Here is a 20,145-nt window from a genome sequence, read left to right as displayed (position 1 = left end):
TGTCTTATTGTGTCTTGCCATAACTTGCTCTTTGTACAGGCTTCCTGGTGTCTCAGATAGTGCATTTTCAACAGTCTGTAAGATAATACTAGCCAATGTGAATAATGATTTTTACACCAGCAATGTCTATTAGATACTTTCCAGTTAAAAGCAAGATGATGAAGGAATAGACTAAAAACTAAAAGAAAGAAAAATAGTTTCAACTCCATTTAAAAATTCATTGGTAAGATACAGAGGCGCAGCAAAGAACCTTGGAAGAGGTGACAAGATTTTCTGCAAGAGTCAGCTGCTGCTAAATGATGAGGGCAGAGTTGGGCACAGGGGAGGGAATGGGAATGGGCAGGGAGTGGTGAGGACAGTCTGAAAGGGTTAACTCCACTTGGAGCAGGGGTTGGTAACAGGCAATTTGAAGCCATAGGAAACAACAGCCCAGTGGAGCTGTTTAAGCTGGGTTTCATTTTTCCCACATGTGAGAAAGAGTATTGTGTGCCTCATGGAACTCAGAGCAGTGATTTGGGGGAGATTAGAGAGAAAGGGGAAGAGACGTGTAAAAAGATTTAGCAAGAGGGGTCCCATGGGCCTGTGGAGGTGGTGATTATCCAGGTTCAGAAGCTGCAGGAGAATAAAGAAGACTCAGAGCCAAGGACAATGCTAGGACAGAGAAAGAGAAGAACATTCTGAGACAGGATGAGGAGATTTTTAAAAAATGTACTAGGTAACTTTTTAGTTGATTAATAGAAGGCAATTGATAGGAACCCAAAGGTTTCAAATTGTTAAGAGACACTCACTAAAACCCAGGTGATTTGAGATAAAATGGCCATTTTCATGCAGAGAGGGTTAGGAATGGTCGGCACACTTTGCTTTGTTCTGTGGACATGTTCTTTCAAGAACTGTGCACGTGCTGCTTGCTTCAAGCATGGGGAAGTCCTCACTTATTGATTTGGAAAGTCATATTAAGAATCTGAATTTTCTGCATCACTCAGCCATGAACAGGACTTAATTCAGCAGCTTACAACATCCCTTCCTGCTACAGAGTAATCTTAGGAATGCAATCAGCTCTGAATCCATTGTTCACTAGATGGGACAGATAATTGACAAATCCAAATTTGTGAAGCTGGAAAAGGTCAATATACTACAAGAGAGAAGCTGCTCACCCTCAGACCATGTTCCTGCTGAAACAGATGCTGTCAGAACAGCAAGGAAATGGACAGTCAGGAGATGCTGCAGGGCAGGAAATAGGTGAGCCCAACACTAGCTGTGTGGCTGAATGGAGCGGAAGAGGTTTCAAACCCAGGGTACAAGGATAGGATATTGAAATTGACTTGCAGTTTGCAAGCTATGGCTTCCTAACAGCTTGTCTTAAACATTGCACTTGACTTGAACCATGCACTTGAACTTTTCCTTCCAGTTCCCTTAACATGGAGCACCACAGAGGCTGACTTGATGTGTGTGGTTGAATTAGGTGAACATCTTCATAATGTAATTTACTGGATACAGAAAGTCTTTTGATCATCAAAAATGCCACCAGAAAAAGAGTATTTCTTTAGGAATTGTTTTATTGTTTTTCAAGTGTTTTTTGTTAAAAATGCAGAAACTTCACCAAGGCTTAACAGTTCCAACCTTACCTTATTCACTTAACACTTTAACCCTTCACTCAGCCAGTCCTAAGAGAAGAGCTGTCCAAGGCAGAAAGGGACACCAAAAACTAGGTAGAGGTGATCAGAAGAGGTGCTGAAAGTAAAGGGGGGGGTCTTAGGAGAAACTTCCTATGGATACCTCTAGTCAATACCGTTCGAACTGAAGGATCCAACTGTAATAATGCCCCCGCCCCCCAATTTAGACTTCAACCTCATGGCACAGCAGGAATTAGCAGGTGTCTGACAGCCACTTGAATACCTGAAGCCAGAAAACCAGCCATTGCATCTACCTTTCTAGAATCCTCACATTCCCTAACTCCCCGAGTCCTATCATTTCATCTTTGAAAGTTCCTCTCCATTGACTAGTGTTGGTTGAGTCTAACCAGTCCCTCTTTTCTTTTCATATCACCACTGAATTGATACCTTCAGACTTTCCTGCTGGACCATAGCAATAGTCTCCAGACTTTTCTTCAGGTCCATTTATGTACTGTTGCAACTCACCTAGATGAGAACTCCTCCAGGGTGATTATTTCTCTCATCTCTGAGCTTTGGTGACATTCTCTCTGTTCAGAATATACCTCGTCTGCTACCCTGCTTACCCTAACACTCTATGATAAGGGCAAGTATTCATGCCTTTCTTTTTCACCAATTACCCCCATTGTTACAAATATTAGGTTTCTAATAAATGTTTGTTCAATGAAAATATAAGAGCAGGAGGAAGAAAAGAGGGTATTGGTTGATTTCTCTGATCTTCTAGGCCAAATTGACCTCTCCTACCTCTGGCTTCCACCCCATTGTACTTACATCGCTTATGTCAAAATCTATGTTGGCATTAAGCTATAATTAGTTCTGTAAATTTCAGTGATTCCCAAGGAGACTGTGAGTTCCTTGAGGGAAAAGCACTATGACACATATATCCTTCCATCCCCAACACATGCCGTATTAAGTACTCAGTTTGTTGTTTGAAATTTCAAGTCAGCTAATTCAAAATGTTTGGCAACAACCGATAGCAGTTCATTTTCCTCTTTCTAGGTTATAAATGAATGTTTGTAAATAAAGGTACACCTAGATTGAATATGGTCCTCACTGAGTGTTTGGGTATAAAACAACTTCTTCTTTTTTTTTAGAAAGCAGGATTTATTGAGAGGACAGAAAAACGCCCACAGTGGGAGGGGAACTAAAGGGGTTGCCCTGGGTATAAAACTTCTAAGACAAAATGAATTTGGGTAAAAAAAGGTTAAAAATAGTTCAACTAAATAATCTTTACAGTCTCATTCAGCCATAAAGTCCATGGTTCTGTGTATATTGGCAAAGTCTTCTCTGCCACACCCATATTTCTTCCAGTGCTCTTCTACCTTGCCCTTCCTGAAAAATGGAGCGCCCACGTGCTCCACTCAGAAAGCCAAGGACACTGAGGAGTCCTGCCCGCTTCTTGTGTGCTATCAGTTGAAAAGCCAGTCAAGCGTCTTAAATTATGGTTTATTTTTTTCTGTTGCTTATTATCACTTGCCTGTAAGGGCTTATTTTGAATGCAGTTATAACGTTTTCTTTGGAACTGATGGAACTCCCTTCTTTTCATCAACTTGGCAAATTCCCATGATTCTAGAACAAACAGATATAGTTTTATAGGAGAGATATTTAGAGGACTAATTCCTATCTGTGTCTCTAGCATCTACCTACCTGGTAGCTAGTACCCAATTAGTGCTTGTTGAATGAATGAATGAATGAATGAGTGTTCCATATGCAGTCATGAGCGAATACCTAAACTTAAGTTAAACAGTTGATCAAGGAAACATTCTCCTCCCACTCCTTAGAAAAGTACAAGCAATCTTATGGGACCAAAGGGTGGATCTGAAATGATCTCCTCCTAAAAGTAATTCAGAAGTAGAAAGTAGAACCACTGTCTCCTATGAGTCTTATTTTTTAAAAAAGGATGGAAATTAGCTTGTAAGTTTCTTCTAGTAAATCAATTCTTTTTCTCCTCCTAAACTTGTAATTATGAAGGGAAGTATAATAACATTTTTCTGCAAAGACATTTAGTAATTCTGGCAGTACTTCATTAATCACTTAATCAGTGTTCAAGCAGAACTGATGTCCTTGACATATATAATCAATCTTGATTCCTCCCACATTTGATTTTCATCCTTTCTTAAATCCAACAACTACACACATTAAGGATTGGTGGCTTATTTTCACATTATAGTTTTGTTAGAGACATTATGTGCATATAATAACAATCAGAATATTGATACCTATATTATGTCTCCTCACAGTCTATTTGAAAATAATCGTTTTTCTCTTCAGTGAATTTATGGAGATTAACAGTGCTAGGATCAGATCCTATTATAACTTAATGGGAAAAAGGGCTTGAGTCATTTTTTAACTTAATATATTTGGAGGTAGCACGTTTATTGTTATTGGTGAGCCACGGCTACTTGTTTATGGTCTATTCTGAAGAACTCATCCAAGGCTGCTTCCTGAAGTATTCTGGCATGGAAAAAAAAGAGCTGCAGGATAGACTTTACAGATAGGTAATGTAGAAGATGAATAGACAAAGATTCCTAATTTATAATTGTACATATATTTGAACAAAGGAGACAGGATTTTGTTATCTGGTTGTCTGGAGAGTATTTTTCCTCCTTTAAAGTGATAGCATGGTGTCTCAGGATAGTTTTAAAGCTCTGCACACACTGTGTGCTGCAGAAACTAAAATAAAAATAAGCTAATGATGGAAGAAGAGAGGTCTTTGAGGGATGCTCAGATTAGCACTATACATTGTTCAACCAGATTGATAGCTGGATCTATAGACCAAGAACCAGGAAGACAAAAGGATAATAATAGCAATAATAACAACTCCTGCTTACTGAGTTGTTCCCCCTTTTCATGGTAACGTGGGGTGTGTTTTGCATGGGTTATTTAATGGACTATCCCTAACAACCCTAGAGGCCGGTGCCATATGCATTCCTAGTTCAGAGAGGAAAGATAGGCTCACAGAGGTTATGCAGCCTGCCCAAAGTCATACAGCTGGTCTGTGAGGGGTCCAGCTGATGCCAGAGCTCTCAACCACTAGTCAGGTCATCTGCACACTTTTCTTAGGCTTATAAACTGAGGCCCAGTCAGCATGTTGCAGAGCTGGATATATTTGAACACATATATTAAGAAGAAGCTGCACTACAAAACCGTTCCAGTAATATAATTATCCTTTAATGAATAATTAATGGAACTCTGGGCTACCTAGGAAGTAATTAGTAGGTTACAATAAAAATTAAGGTTAACATTCTAGCCAGGCATGAAGAGGTGGAAAGGAGAGTTAGAGAGAAGGTTAATTATCAGTCCATATCGCATTGGTGAGAGGTGGATTTGATTTTGAATGACTATTACTAATAACCATACAGACATGGCCTTCATTAGGAAAACAAATTTCCTGATCTAAATGAAATCTCCCTGAAACCATTCATTTTCTACACACCCCATTCTCTTCTCTTTTGCTCTGATGTATGGTGATCAAAGCAGTTTTCTGACAAGTAATTCAATTCTTCAAATATATGGCTGTAAGTAAGGTTATCAATTATTAAGTAAGATATAGCTTTTATTAATACATTGACAATATTTTTTAACAGTATCTTAAGTGATTTTGGTTACTGTCAATCAGTTCTCTTCAACTTTATTAACTTTGGATAAACCAAAAGAACTTTAACCAAAATGCAGCATTGTTCTCTCACATAGATTTGTAAAGGAGTCCCATACTGCACTGCTCCAAACCTTTTGGAGATTTTGGTTATTACAAATCGGTTCTTTTCAGCTTGATTAACTTTGGATAAAACAAAAGAACTTTTACCAAAATGGAACATTGTTCCCTCACACAGATATGTCAGGAGGCCCATGCTGCACTGCTTCAAACCTCTTGAGGACCTCTGCCTGTTCCTGTTCTGTCCTGCCACATGACACAACCTGCCCAAACCCCAGCCAACTTAAGGGAATCTGATAACATCTCTTCCAAGTTTTGAAGAATAGACAGGAAATAAAATAAAAGAGGAGAGTCTAGCTAATGGGAGAACAGAAAAGCTCTTGGACCTGACCAGACATTCTGAACTGAGGTAACCCCAGCAACCATGGCCTAAGCAGCAGCTACCAGCATATTTAATCCATATCAAGCACTTACTGAACTTCTATAATGTGCTCAGGATACTCTGTGCTTAGACCAAAGAAATGAGACATGATTTTCATCTTCAAAAACCTGGTGAGAAAACAAAATTTTAGCTGTTGTGAAATACGTGCCTTCTGGGCCAGGAACTTGAGGTGAAGTCAGGTAGCAGGCTAGTAGCTAACGCACATTTCCTGACTGGAGCCAGCCAGAGTTTCACAGGAAACTCATCCAGATCCCTACTTCCTACTCCAGAGAGGAAGCTCAGGGGTGAATCACAAAATGCCTGTTTTCTCCACATGTCCATGTGGTCTCTGGTTTCCACCGCTGTCTTGATGCTCCATCACCTCTTGCATATCTAGGTGTGGAACCTTAACTAGTAGCCTGGGCATCTGTCTGTCTTACCCAACAAGGCTACTCCTATTGAGTCTGTCCCCATAGCAAAATGTCCCCACTTCACTCCTGACAGAACCAGCACAGAAAACAAGTGTGGAGAGGCATTGTTTTCTGACCCCTCCCCTACACAGCATTGAATCCTGTCTCAGGACATAAAGTGGCATTTCACTTACATCCTTTGGTTTTCTACAGGAACTTGATAGTAGAGATTTGCATTTCAGTGGCTGTTGATTCAGCTGTCATGTCCCTAACATTCAGTCATTTGTCTGAAGAAAGCCAGTGTCACCATACCCCTGAGTGCCCAATGTTCTTTCCTGCTAGCCCCAGGTATTATTATCAATCCCTGCTGTCTATCCAGTTGGGGCGAACACCTTCTCTGTCAGCAACAGACTTGAGTGGATTAGCAGGTAGCACTTGTTCCTAAATAGCCAGTGGGATCTTAGATCAGTCTCCAGTAGCTCCTGTAAGACTTTTTATGCTTCCCGACAAAACTCCTCTGTTTTGTGCAAATAAAGCCCTTCAGGTGGACCCTGCCCATCAACTCCAGATCTGTACAAAATGACTGGCAGTTGTGGCGTATCACAGTTTAAATATGCACACTGGATCCTCACAACACTAATTTTATATATATGAAAACATTATGCCACATCTTTTAATTTTCTGTTTCAGATAAAGGAATATTTGTTATCCAAAGTGAGAGCCTCAAGAAATGCATTCAAGCAGGTAAATCTACACTGACCCTGGAGAACTGCAAGCAACCAGACAAGTACATGCTGTGGAAATGGGTTTCAAACTACCACCTCTTTAACCTAGGAGGCAGCAGTTGCCTGGGCCTGAACTTATCCAATCCAGAGCAACCATTAAGCTTATATGAATGTGATTCCACCTACGTTTCCTTGAGGTGGCACTGTGCCAGGAGGATGATCACAGGCCCCCTGCAGTACATGGTCCAGGTGAAACACAACACCACGGTTGTGGCCTCTCGGAAATATCTTCATAAATGGATTTCTTATATGTCAGGTGGTGGAGACATTTGTGAATATCTGCACAAAGGTAAAAATAATTTAAATCAAAGTACTCACAGAATGATATATTGTAAAAGTTTGCCCATAAGTAAAGATTTGTGAAGCATTACGTGAAAGAAGTACTTTACTTCTGGTAAATATATTTTAGTTGCTTCCTTGCTTCTGGTAAAAGGGTTACAAGAGTCTTGGAAAGGATGTGCTAAATTCTGCTAAAGAAGCAGAACTTCTCAGAATGTAAAGGTATTGGGGGAGAAACATTTAACTAACTGGGAATCAATGAAAAGGGGGAGAAAGAACAAGCAGACAGGAGGCAGAGAGGAAAGGAAGGTAGAAGGAAGAGGTCTTTGAAGTAAGGATTTTTGTTAGGACAAATATGGTAATGTCTCCTACCACCATTTCTCTTATTTTAAAAACTCAGTCCCACCTATTGAAGTATATCTGCGGGGCACTTCAATGCCACCCAATGCCTGGTTGGCATCCATGTGGTGCTCACGTTACTTGAAGATAAATGACAGGCTGTTGTCAGGAGTTATTTGGTGTGTGCCAAGCATAGTTCACAAGGAGGTTTATAGGGGAACTTTCATTTTCCATAGCTCCTTTGTTTTGGATGTATTTGAGCAGGAAAAAAAAACAGACAATGAAAGAAAGTCACAGTTTCATTCTGAAACTGCAAACCTGTCCCTCAGGGCTGATTTGGTAGCTTTCTCCATCCATCTATCCATTCATTCACCCGTCCATCCATCCACCCACCTATCCATCTATCTATCTATCCATCCATCACATACTTATCGAGCACTGGCTATTCATCAGACACAGTGCCTGGCACTCGATTCACAAAGGACAACGAGACAGATGTGGTCTGGTCCTTCCCCTCGTAGTGCTCTGTAGAATTATGCCTTACATGAGTGTGTCCTCCGAAGAACTGTATATCAATCTTAGGACGCAGAGCAAGGAACTCCTAAAGCTGTTCAAGGCTGCTCCTTCTCCTGTATCTAGAAGGCATGAGTAGAAAAAGAGCCAAGAGCAAGACATTTTGAGGACTCCACAATAAAGCAAGTTCTGCAAACCAGCACTCCAAATAATCTACAGTTCTAAGGAAGAACTTGATATTTTGCTTTATGTTAACTTTTAGCCATCTGTCCACACTCATGGTGCATTATGCAGGGAGAGACTCTAGGCAACTACTTCTGAGTAGAAGGCAGAGTATTGAAACAAAAGGGTGTGTCCTGAACACCTAAGCAGCCCTAACTGCTAAGGCTGGCAATGTGTTGTGAGCTCAGTCCAACCCCTGCCAATTGTGGGAAAGAGATAGGAATCACTTCAGCTGGCCCTTTGGCCCTAGGATCTACCATTGAAAGCCCCAGTTGAGGCATCAGAAGTTTTTGTTGATTCCCACTCAAGGCCAGGGATGACTGAATGTACTGCAACACTCTGAAAAAGCAGCTAGCAGGCTACCTCTGCATAGTCATTTCTCTCTAGACCACTGTAGAAGCCACCCAGCCAGCCATACTGCTTCACCACAGTAGGCTGTTTGCCCCTCTGCATGCCCAGTGATTTTTTGAAAATGGTAGTCTGGTCATGTCACTTTCCCATGTGAAACCCACCAGAGACTTCCTACCACCCTCAGAGCAAAGGCCAAAGTGAGGAAGCCTTATGTGAGCGGACACTCCAGTACTTCCCCGAGTCTCCTCCCCATCAGGCGGGCTTGCTCTTTCTCATTCATCCAGTACCTCGTCTCATCTCAAGTCTTTTATACTTGCTGTTCTTCCATTAGAACAACTCTTTTCCAAAGACTTGCCTCCTCATTTCACCTCATTTTTTATTTATTTAGAGAGGCCTTACACTGCCCACTGTGTCCAGAATAGAGTGGTGCACCTTTACCGTATCTCTCTCTCTCTCTCACATGCACACACACACACACACACACACACACACACACATATGCACACACACATACATATGTGCACACACACACACAGTCACTCTGCCTTTCTGTCCTATTTTATTTTTCTTCATAGCACTACCTGGAATTATATGTTTATTTATATATTTGCTTTCTCTTTGTCCTGGCTAGAATTGAAGCCCCACATGAAAGAACTTTTGCTGATTTGTTCACTGCTATATCCCCAGGGCTGGGCACATTAAATGCTCAATAACTATTTATTGAATGAATAAGATTAATAAATACCTATGGAACTATTGAACGTTAGATGCTGATGGCTGATGTGTTTGGGGAATGGGATATTGTGCAGTAAAATCTTTACTAAATTTTCCTTCTCATCCATCCACAAACATGAATATTACTGTACCAGCTCTCCTTTGTAACTAAGCAAGTAAATACATACAGAAGCAAACCAGGTATCAGCACTTCTTCTGAGCCCAGCACTCAATCTAGCATTTCTAGACTGTGAGGATCTGAGGGCTCACTCCGGTATAGCAAGTACCTGCCCCGAGGAGAGTTTCATTCAAAAAAAAAAAATCCATTAAATATATGGTACTTTCCAAAGATAACACTAACATCATACTTACTTGACTTTGTACATTTCTTTCTCCTAGATTTGTATACAATCAAAGGCAATGCCCACGGGATGCCATGTATGTTTCCCTTCCAGTATAACCGTCGGTGGCATCATGAATGTACCCGGGAAGGTCGGGAAGATGACTCACTGTGGTGTGCCACAACAAGCCGATATGAAAGAGATGAAAAGTGGGGATTTTGCCCAGATCCAAGTAAGAGTAAATCTAGTCTTCTCTATATATCCTGAATGAATCAAAGATGATTAGAAAGTTATCTTATTTAAAGAAAAGCACCAGGATTGATATATTGAAGTCTGAATAAGCACTCTGAGGCTATTAATCCAGATTTTGATTTGGGGTTTGTTTTTGCCTTGAAAAGACAATTCTGATGTATATTCTTTTTTTCCTTACATTCAAAAGATGTTAATTAGCCATTCTTCATTAAGCTCAGTGCATAAGGACGCTTTAACCGAAATCAAATTATAATACTCTGTGATCTCATTAATCCCAGCTTCCTAGCAGGATACTTCAAAACAAACCTGATTGCATATAAAGCCCGGTTATCCTTTCAATCCACTACCTCTTATGAGCGGCCTTAATTTCTTCACATCTAGGCTGCTTGTCTTGCCCATTGTCAAGTCCAGGCATCAACTGGCCCCTTGATGATTTTGCTAAAATTGAAGTTGCCCTCATTATTTCTTGACAGTGTGTTCTCTTCTTGACTCCCTTCCTTTACTATGCACTTTCTAGCATAACCTCAAAATCTTTTCTCCTTCTTAGTTTGATTTTCAAGGTCCAGTGACAGCGGCAATGTTCTAACATTTTTTTTCAGTGAGTGCTTTATTTTAATTTAGCTAAAAAGTTTCAAATTTTTCCTAAATATTAGGGAATATTTATATATGCCTCTACTTTCCACATTCAGTTTCCTTTATCTTCATTTCTGTATAGCTTTTATAATCTCTTCATATTCCATGCCTACCTCCCTTCCACATACAGAAAATACAACAAATAAATTTAGAACCAAAGCAAATTAAGGAAATTAACTCCAGAGAATCTGATTTATAAATTTTCTACAGAACTGTTTCCTAATCCAAGAGCCAGCATAGCTCAGCAAATAAGAAAGTGTTGGTTTTGAAATCAGACAGATTGAGATTGGAATTCTGCTTCCTCCCGACAGGGAGATTTTGGGGAGATCTCTCCAGCTCCCTGAGTCTCAGTTTCCTTGGCTGTGAAATGTAGATAATGACCCTATTAGGGTCATTGTGCAATTTAATTAGATGGGGCATCCAAGGCACTTTTCATAGACCTGGCACACAGTAAGCACTCACAGAGGTTAGCCATTGCCACCACCACCATCATCATCAAACCCCATTTATCTTTTCAGTATATACTTCTGAATCAGTGATCCCCACCCCCATTATCGTCAGTCAGCAAGCACTAAGCTAGGCATCTGTATGATGGTGCATATCACAGATTTGGGCACTTAGAATCCTTCCTTCAAGGAATGGTATCTAGATGGAAGACAGGGTAGATGGGTTTTTTTTGTTTTTTTGTTTTTTGCCAGAAAATGCACACTACATTTGATACCATACCCTGGAATTGCCCGGGAGATAGTTAAAAATGCATATCCTGGCTCTTCTCCCAGAGATGCAGTGGGTCTGATATGTGAAATCCAGCATCTGCGTGTTTGACATCTGTTTCAGGTGATCCTGATGCAGATAATTCTTCGTCATACGATTCACAATATGAAGTTAATTCTATGTAATGTACATCTAAATACAGGGGTGATATTAAGACATTTAATGACCAATATGGTAAGGGTTATTGATTAATGCAATGGTATGGAGGTTGGAAGTTCCAGAGGCCCACTGCTGGTGTTAACCCCTTAGCTGCTGCAGTGTAAAGGCAGAGGTGCAGGGAAGGCTGGGAAAGCAGGAGGCGCTAAAGGAGTTCAGGACAAGTGGCTTTTCACCAGCCAGCATGAAAGCATTTTATTATTTAATATCTGTAGATCACTAGCCTTCTTTATCTGAGTCTGAACATATATAGGATGGTGTATATGCAAGTAATCCTCACACTCCTTAGATTCCTGAACCCGATGTCATATTATTTGCATCATCTCTTTCTAGTTCCATCTTTAATAGATGTCATTATTAAAACCAAATAAATGAACAAATACTAATTATATTAACTCATATTTTGCATGACTCTTATGCTAGGGACTTTTAACTCCAACATTCTCTTTAAGGTATTGAGAAGAACCCTATCACTATCCTCTGTCACTTGTAGCCAATTGTAGTTCCCCAGTGGAATCCCAGGTTAGCAACACTCAGGGCTTTTCACTGCCCAGCCTATCTATTTGTTCAGCTTCCCACAGCTCAGAGGCTTCCTCTGCTTGACAGCCTGCCAGATTCCAGCTCTCCTGACCTTTTACCACAACCAGCAGAGAGCATGTTTATTTGTACAGTGCTAAATTACAAGAAGTTCTAGTTTTCTTCCTTTCTTGTTACTTTTGGCTACTGGTGGCCAGTATAACCTAAAATGATGTGTTAGAACCTGTAATCTGAGCAAGCTGATGGCTCCTTCCATGGGGGTCAACAAGTGGATGGAACAGAGAAGAATGAGTGGAATAAAACAAAGGTTCCTACTTTTATTTCTCATCTTTCTTACATGAAAGTTTTAAAAATAGCAGTGTAAAATGAAGCTGCATTAAAAAAAATAGTTGATTGTAAGTGAGCAAAGTGTAAACTTAGTACTAATAAATGTATACACAAATACACTAGCAATGAAGGATGTGATAAAAACATCTTCAGGAATAATAATGGTAGCTGGACACAGTGGCTCAGCCTGTAATCCCAGCACTTTGGGAAACTGATGCAAATGGATTGTCTGAGCCCACTGGTTCAAGACCAGCCCAGGCAACTTGGTGAGACCTTGCATCCACAGTAAATAAAAATTTAGCTGGACGTGGTAGCACACACCTGTAGTTCTGGCTAGTTGGAAGGCTGAAGCAGAAGGATCGCCTGAGGCCAGCAAGCCAACACTGGGGTGGTTGTGAGTGTTCCACTGCCTCCAGCCTGGGTGATACAGTGAGACTCCAATTCAAAATAATAATAATAAAAATAATAATATGATATAAAGGAATCTCTCTGGGTTTGTTTAGAGGCAATTCCAGGCCAAGTTAGGTCTCTGTCTGTTGTGTGACAGCTGGAGAGTCACATTTTAGTTAGTTTGAGATATTTTTAGGATGCCAACATTTGGAATTATCTGATGGCCCTTACTCAGTCAATATAATTGTGGTCAATAACTTGAATGGCATAACACAGTAGACTGGTACCAATAAATGTATGATTGTCAAACTCACCTCAGCCCCCAACATGGATCAGCAATGCTGTATGTTGCTCCAATATACGGCATCTCTCACACCTCACAATGACTGTACCAATCTCTCTATTCTCCTCTAATTTCTAACCTTACCTTCCATTCTCCTTACTGATTCTCATCAGATAACCTCAATTCCTACCTTGTAATAACAAAAGAGTCCTTCAGAGTGCACGTTTTGACAAATGTTCGCTCCCTAACCTTTAAGCTTACCTGGGTCTATACCTACCTTTTTCATCCTTCCTATACAGGAGGATGATGTTCCTTCTACCTAGGGCTCCAGAGCCTCCCTTCAATCTTCTCAAACTTGCATCTCAGTAGTTCTCAAAGTGTGATTCCCATTCCAGCAGCCTCAGAGTCCACTTTGAGTTGCTAGAAATACAAATTATCAATCACACCCTAGACCACTGTGTCAAAAATTCTTGAAGTGCAGCCAGCAATCTGTTTTAACAAGACTTATAAGTGATTCCAGTGGCTATTACCACATCACTGGGTCCTTCCCATTAGCAGTTACCCCTGTTCAGTTCTTAAAATAACATCTCAAAAATAACATCTTAAGTCTTAAAATAACATCTCACAAATAGCATTCGCATTTCTGCCTCCTGAAAACACTTCTCTCATCCTCTACATAAACAGAATTCACAAAATAATTGTCTATATCTCTTCACCTTGCTTTCATTCCTCAGCGTACTGTTTCCTATTGACTTCTATGATAATGCAGTGATAAAATACTCCCACATTCAGACTGACTGCTCCCCCAACCCTCATCGTGTCACTAGCCAAATACCTGAAGCTTTTGAGGAGAGAGAGAGATTGTTGCCATCTAAGAAAGACAATGTGGCAAGAGTACAGTGACCAAAGGAGAGAGGAACAAGACATTTTGAAGAGGTAGACAGAGGCTAGCTCATGCAGAGGCTAGATGATTCAGGGTGTCATGATGGTAAGGACTTACCTAATTCTAAGTGCAAAAAACCAAAGACCATAAAAGGGCTTTAAGCAGGGGAGTGATGATGACTTAAAAATGTTTAAGGCTCACTCTGATTCCTTTATAGTAAATGGTTTAGAGGGAGCAACAGGGAACTCCTGGAGGCCGGTTATAAGGCTAGGACCATAGTCTGGGCCAGGATTAGTGGTGACTTGGGTTAGTTGGTAGCAAGGGAGTTGGAGAAATGTGGATGTATGGAAGATCTGATTTGGAGACTGACTGAACAGGACCTGGTTGTTAGGAGCTCAGCTGGGCTAGAGAAAGCTGAGCTGTCAGATGTTGGACTAGCTGATTAAAACAATGAAACAAAAATGGAAGAGTTAAGCCTTTAATCACTGTGTTGGTATAAGCAAAAGTCTAAAATGAGGAGTCACCAACTCCCCTGTTTCATTTTTCCCCAGGAAATGGCACATCTTTTGAGGGTCAGGTGGATCAGGAAGGATGTTGAGTTTAGCTCACTGTTGAGGGTGCCCTCAGCAAAAGTCTTTTCAGTTTTATGGACTTTGAGGTCATGGGTTAGGTGAGGGAGGAGAGCTTGGAGTGGAAAAGTATTGGGTACTGAGTCAGAGCGGGGGAAAGTGTCTTTGAGGTTTCCGCTTCTTCCCACCCCACCCCAATCTCAGCAGAGATGCCTGAAGAGGATCTTAACCCAAAATCTCACATTTAAAGAGACCTAGGAATGAAGGTACCTGGGCCAGGAATGCATCTATGCAAAGGGCATGGTGGGCTAAGATCAAGAACGGAACAACTTTTTCTACTTCTAGTCAACTTTGTACTGGAGGGTCTAGCCAGGGAAAGTAGGAGAAAAATAAACTAAAAGTAATCTAGATAGAAAAAGAGGAAGTAAAACTAACTATTTGCAAATGACATGATCTTGCATATGTAAAGTCCTAAATAATGCACTAAAAATCTATTAAAACTAATAAATGCATTCAGCAGTTCACAGTATGCAAGATCAATATCCAAAAATTAATTATGTTTTTATACAGTAGCAATGAATAATCCAAAAATAAAATTTAAAAAACAGATCCATTTATAGTAGCATCAAAAATAATAAAATGCCTAGAAAAATATTAACAAAATAAGTGAAAAATTCTATATATTCTATATTTTATATATTCTGTATTCTAAAAACTACAAAACATAGCTGAAAGAAAAAATTTAAAGACATAAATAAATGGAAATACATCCCATATTCATGGATCAGAAGATTTAATATTGCTAAGATGGCACTACTCTACAGCAATCCCTCACTGCATTACAGCATCAAATTTTGAACTGGCTTCTCAGGGTCAATTTGTCAATGCATATGGAAATTCAAAGGACCCAGAAAAGCTAAAATAATTATGAAAAGGAACAAAGTTGAAAGACTCACACTTTCCAGTTTTAAAACTTAGGGAAAATGACAGTAATCAAGACAATGTGGCACTGGCAAATGTAATGGAGTTCAGAGGCCACACTTATGGTGAATTGATTTTTTGACAAGGACAACAAGACAATTCAGCAGAGAAAGAGAGTCTTTTCAACAAATGGAACAGGGAAAACTGAATATTCACAGTCAAAAGAATGTAATTGAGTCCCTATCTCTCTCCTTATAACAAAAAAATTCAAAGACTTAAATGAAAGAGTGAAAATTGTAAAACTCTTGGAAGAATACATAGAGATAAAACTTCATGATCTTGGATATGGCAGATGATTCTTAGATATGACACAAAAACATAAACTAACAAAAGAAAAAGTAAATAAGTTGAACTTCATGAAAACTGAAAAGGGACATGATAAAGAAAGTGAAAAGACAGTCCAGAGAATGGGAGGAAATGTTTGTAAATCATATACCTTATAAGGAATTTATATCTAAAATATATAAAGAATTCTTACAACTCAGTAATAAGAAGACAACCCCATTTGAAAATGGATAAAGTATCTAAATAGACACTTCTCCAAAGATGTATAAATGGCCAATAAGCACAACCAAAAAATGCTCAATTTCATTAGCCATCAGGGAAATTCAAACAAAAATTGAATTTCACAATGAGATACCATTTTACACCCACTATGACACCTACAATCAAAAAGATAACAACAAGTGCTGATGAGGATGTAGAGAAATTGGAACCCTCATCTCCTGCTGATAAGATTGTAAAATGGTACAGCTGCTTTGGAAATCAGTCTGTCTGTTCCTCAAAAGTTTAAACATAGACTTATCATATGACCCTGTAATTCCACTCCTAGATATATACTTAGAAGAAATGAAACCATATACTCACACAGAAACTTGCACACAAATGTTCATAGCAACATTACTCATAATAGCCAAAAAGTAAAAACAACCCAGATATTATCAACTGATAAATGCATAGATAAAGTATAGTATAAAAAAGAAATGAACTGGTACATGATACAACTATAGATGACCCTTAAAAACACTATGCTAAGTGAATGAAGCCAGTCACAAATGACCACACAATGTATAACTTCATTTATATGAAATGTCCAGAATAGGTAAATCTGTAGAGATGAAAACTAGGTTAATGGTTTGCTTTTAACTGGGGTTGGGTAGGGATTGAGGGAGATAGGGAGTAACCGCTAATAGGTTCTGGGTATCTTTTAGGTGTGATGAAAATGCTCTAAAATGGAATGTGATGATGGTACAATACTTTAAGTATACTAAAAAAAATTGACTTTGTTATTTAGTGAATCATATAATATATGAATTATATCTTGATAACTTGACTTTTTAAAAAAGTCATTGGGAGATAATGAATTGGAGATAGTGTGTATGTAAAAGTATGTGACTAACAGGGTTAGAGAGAAGGGATTGATGGAGATGGGGAGCCCAAGGGAAGGGGGTTTTGTTGTTTCTGATTTTTGTAAGGCTGAGAGGTGCTAGACCATCTTTGAATGCCTCTGGACATGGCCTAACAGAGAGAGGTTGAAGATGCAGGAAAGTGAAGGAAAATTGTGGAGTATAGATTGTCTCTCAGAAGGTAGATGAAGTGGTGTCTCTGTCACAGATGGACAGACTGACCTTTTAGAGGTGTAAAGACAATTATCTCCATAAGACAGAAGAGAGATAAGGTAGTGGAGGTCCAAGAAGATTGATAGATTAGGTGATGGGAGAAAATGAGGAGAAACTAGTCCAGCGGCTGTGACTTTCTGAAGAGGGGGAACAGGGTGTGAGAAATCTGGCTAACAGGGAAGATTTGCACTGAGTATTATGGCTGCTGGGAGAGCAAGACCCTAGAGAAAACTAGTGAAGTTTCCAGGAAGTGTTATGGGTGGCTGATAATGAAATGCTTGTAATGACTTTTCTTAGCAGTGCTCATTAGTTGGGTGCAGGCACAGAAAAGGCGGATGATTGGGTTTCTCTGTTGAAACAGAACTCCATAAAATCAAAAGAACTCAGATCTCATCTAACACAAAGATTCAGCAACATGTCATCAAACTGACACCAGCTCTTTCCTCTGGTTTCTGTAGACCGCACCTACTAGTTTTCCTCTTTCCTTTGTGGCCATCACTTAGCTTCCTTTGCTGGCATATTCAGCTCTACCTGATAATCTTTCAAACCCGATGGACAAGCTTGGGGAATAGCATGAACAAGACGGAACATGGAACCTGCTTTCCTGATACTTGCATTCTGTCAGGAAAAGCAGACAATAAGCTAGCAGTCACATATTACATCATTTAATTTCTATTGGTTGGGATCACCAAAGATACTGTAAGGTATTGAAAGAGTGCATAGCAGAAAGTCCTTACTTGGTGTTCCTTTTACATGAGATTTCTCAGCACAGCATTTTGCTGGGAGCAAATATTCAGTAACTATTTACTGAGTATATGAAAAGCCAAAGAGATTAAAGAAGCAGTCCTTTGCAGCTTAGAGTTCAACAGCTACTCTAATGGTGTAAGTATTCCCTTTTTTTAAAAAAAAGAATTCAGCAATTTTTAAAAAGTAGCAAGAAAATACAGTACACCTGAAACAATGGCAAAGTTATACCCTTAGGAGGAAAAAATAAAATAAAAGCCAGACTTATGAAAAAGGAGGAATGGCTTCATCTCAGTGACAATCTATAATAAAATCAGTTGATATGAATACACTTCAGTTCATTAAAAGAGGTGGAGTTAGCTGGGCTCGGTGGCTCAGCCTGTAATCCCGCGCTTTGGGAGGCTGAGGTTAATGGATTGCCTGAGCCTGCGGGTTCGATGCCCACCTGGGCAACTTGGTGAGACCTCATCTCTACAATAAATCAAAAATTAGCCAGGCATGGTAGCTCACACCTGTAGTTCCAGCTACTTGGAAAGTTGAGGCGGAAGGATTGCCAGAGCCCAGCAGGTCGAGGCTGCGGGGGCCGGGAGTGGCCACTACAGTCCAGTCTGGGCGACAGAGTGAGACTCCAACTCAAAAAAAAAAAAAAAAAAGAGGGGTAGTTTAGGAGAAGAAAAATCACCTATTTATAACACCATACAAGAGATTTTGGTACTTTCTTGTCAAATAATAAGAAATTTAAAGATATATACAACACAACTGCTTCCCTCAGGGAGTTCATAATTTAGCTATAGAAGAGAGAATATAAAGACAACCAAGGATGCAAATAAATATAATAATAAGATTCTAGCCCTTAGATTATAATTTTTCTAGAATAATTGAACATACCTGAGACACCAGCCTTTAATCTTGCATTTCCAGTGGCTTGGAAAGAGAGACTATTTATAAACACCCCTGGTCAAGATAAGAGCTGGTGGCAGGTAAATTTCTGAAAAAATTGTCTGAGCCAGAGATGAGCAAACAGGAGGTTTCTTGAGGAGCCTTCTCAGGACCAGTTCATATGGAAAGAGGCTGTGATGCAAGCCTGACAATTCCAAGACCAGCCCAATTCCCTTTGGAATTGCCCCTGGTTGAGGTGAAAGGGGCACCTTATATCACTGCACTGACCATTCATGGTCTGCCAGCTGCCCTTAGGAAGGAAGAGTGACATTGGACAGAGAGATTCTTCAGCCAAGGAAATCTTTGAAGAGGACCTAACACTCCAGGAGTCTCTTGGCAGCTAGAAAAATTAATTCTTCAGTCCTGAAGAGGGATCAGAGTAGCAAGTGTCCACTATAGCATTTTCATTCCATTTGTTACTTACAACCTTCAAATGAAATTTGTGCAGTGACATGCTGCCCACCTAGAGAAGCAGAGAAAGGACTTATGTGTGCCTGCACAAAAGTACAAATTTTTATACAGGCTGAATGCTTGGGGCCAGAAATGTTTCAGACTTTGGATTTTGGAATATTTGCCTATACATAATGAGATCTCTTGGGGATGGGACCCAAGTCTAAATACAGAATTTATTTAGGTTTCTTATATACCATCTTCACTAGCCTGAAGGTAATTTTATACAATATATTCAATAATTTTGTGCATGAAACAAAGTTTTGGCTGAATCCCATCACATGAGGTCAGGTGTAAATTTTTCCACTTGCGGCATCGTGTTGGTAACTCAAAAAGCTTTGGATTTTGAAACATTTAGGATTTCAGATTTTCAGATTAGGGATGCTCAACCTATATTTTAGTTAAACCAAATTTCAATGACAAATGAACTTACTTGTTAGGAGACTATGAGTACCTGTTTCAAATCAGTAAACCTTAAGAATTGGCACAGGTGACCAGGCGCGTTGACTCACACCTATAATCCCAGCATTTAGGGAGGCCAAGGCAAGAGGTTTGCAGAGCCCAGGAGTTCATGACCAGCCTCGCAACTTGGTGAGACGCTGTCTCTACTATAAATTAAAAAATTAGCCAGGAGTGGTGGCACACACCTGTAGTCCTGGCTACTTGGAAGGCTGAGTCAGAAGGATCGCCTGAGTCTAGCAGGTCAAGGCTGCAGTGGCCATAAACATGCCACTGCACACCAGCCTGTGTGACAGAGCAAGATTACAACTCAAAAAAAAAAAAAAAAAGGATTGGCACAGATAATCCAAAACCAAGGGAAATCTAACAACAACTGCGCTGCATAACTTGTAGCACAGACATGATCACCTGCAAGTCTCTCACCTGAACTGTTTTACATATAAAATTCA

The 20,145-nt window shown here is 39.8% G+C and overlaps 1 protein-coding gene across 1 annotated transcript in view; it reads left to right on the top strand.

Moving 5' to 3' along the window:
* The window catches only part of PLA2R1 (phospholipase A2 receptor 1), a 130,845-nt gene that overhangs the window by 8,158 nt on the left and 102,542 nt on the right, over positions 1–20,145 (top strand). Inside the window, exons 2-3 of the mRNA XM_008059349.2 lie at positions 6,847–7,230; positions 9,759–9,932. Of these exons, the coding sequence (XP_008057540.1) occupies positions 6,847–7,230; positions 9,759–9,932 (558 nt within the window). The remainder of the gene's footprint in view (positions 1–6,846; positions 7,231–9,758; positions 9,933–20,145) is intronic.

The sequence above is a fragment of the Carlito syrichta genome, unplaced genomic scaffold (assembly GCF_000164805.1).
Source record: "Carlito syrichta isolate Samal-C Ts95f unplaced genomic scaffold, Tarsius_syrichta-2.0.1 Scaffold304002, whole genome shotgun sequence".
Classification (NCBI taxonomy): Eukaryota; Metazoa; Chordata; class Mammalia; order Primates; family Tarsiidae; genus Carlito; species Carlito syrichta.
Note: the sequence above shows the minus strand (reverse complement) of the source record. Positions and strands in the feature narration are given on the sequence as shown.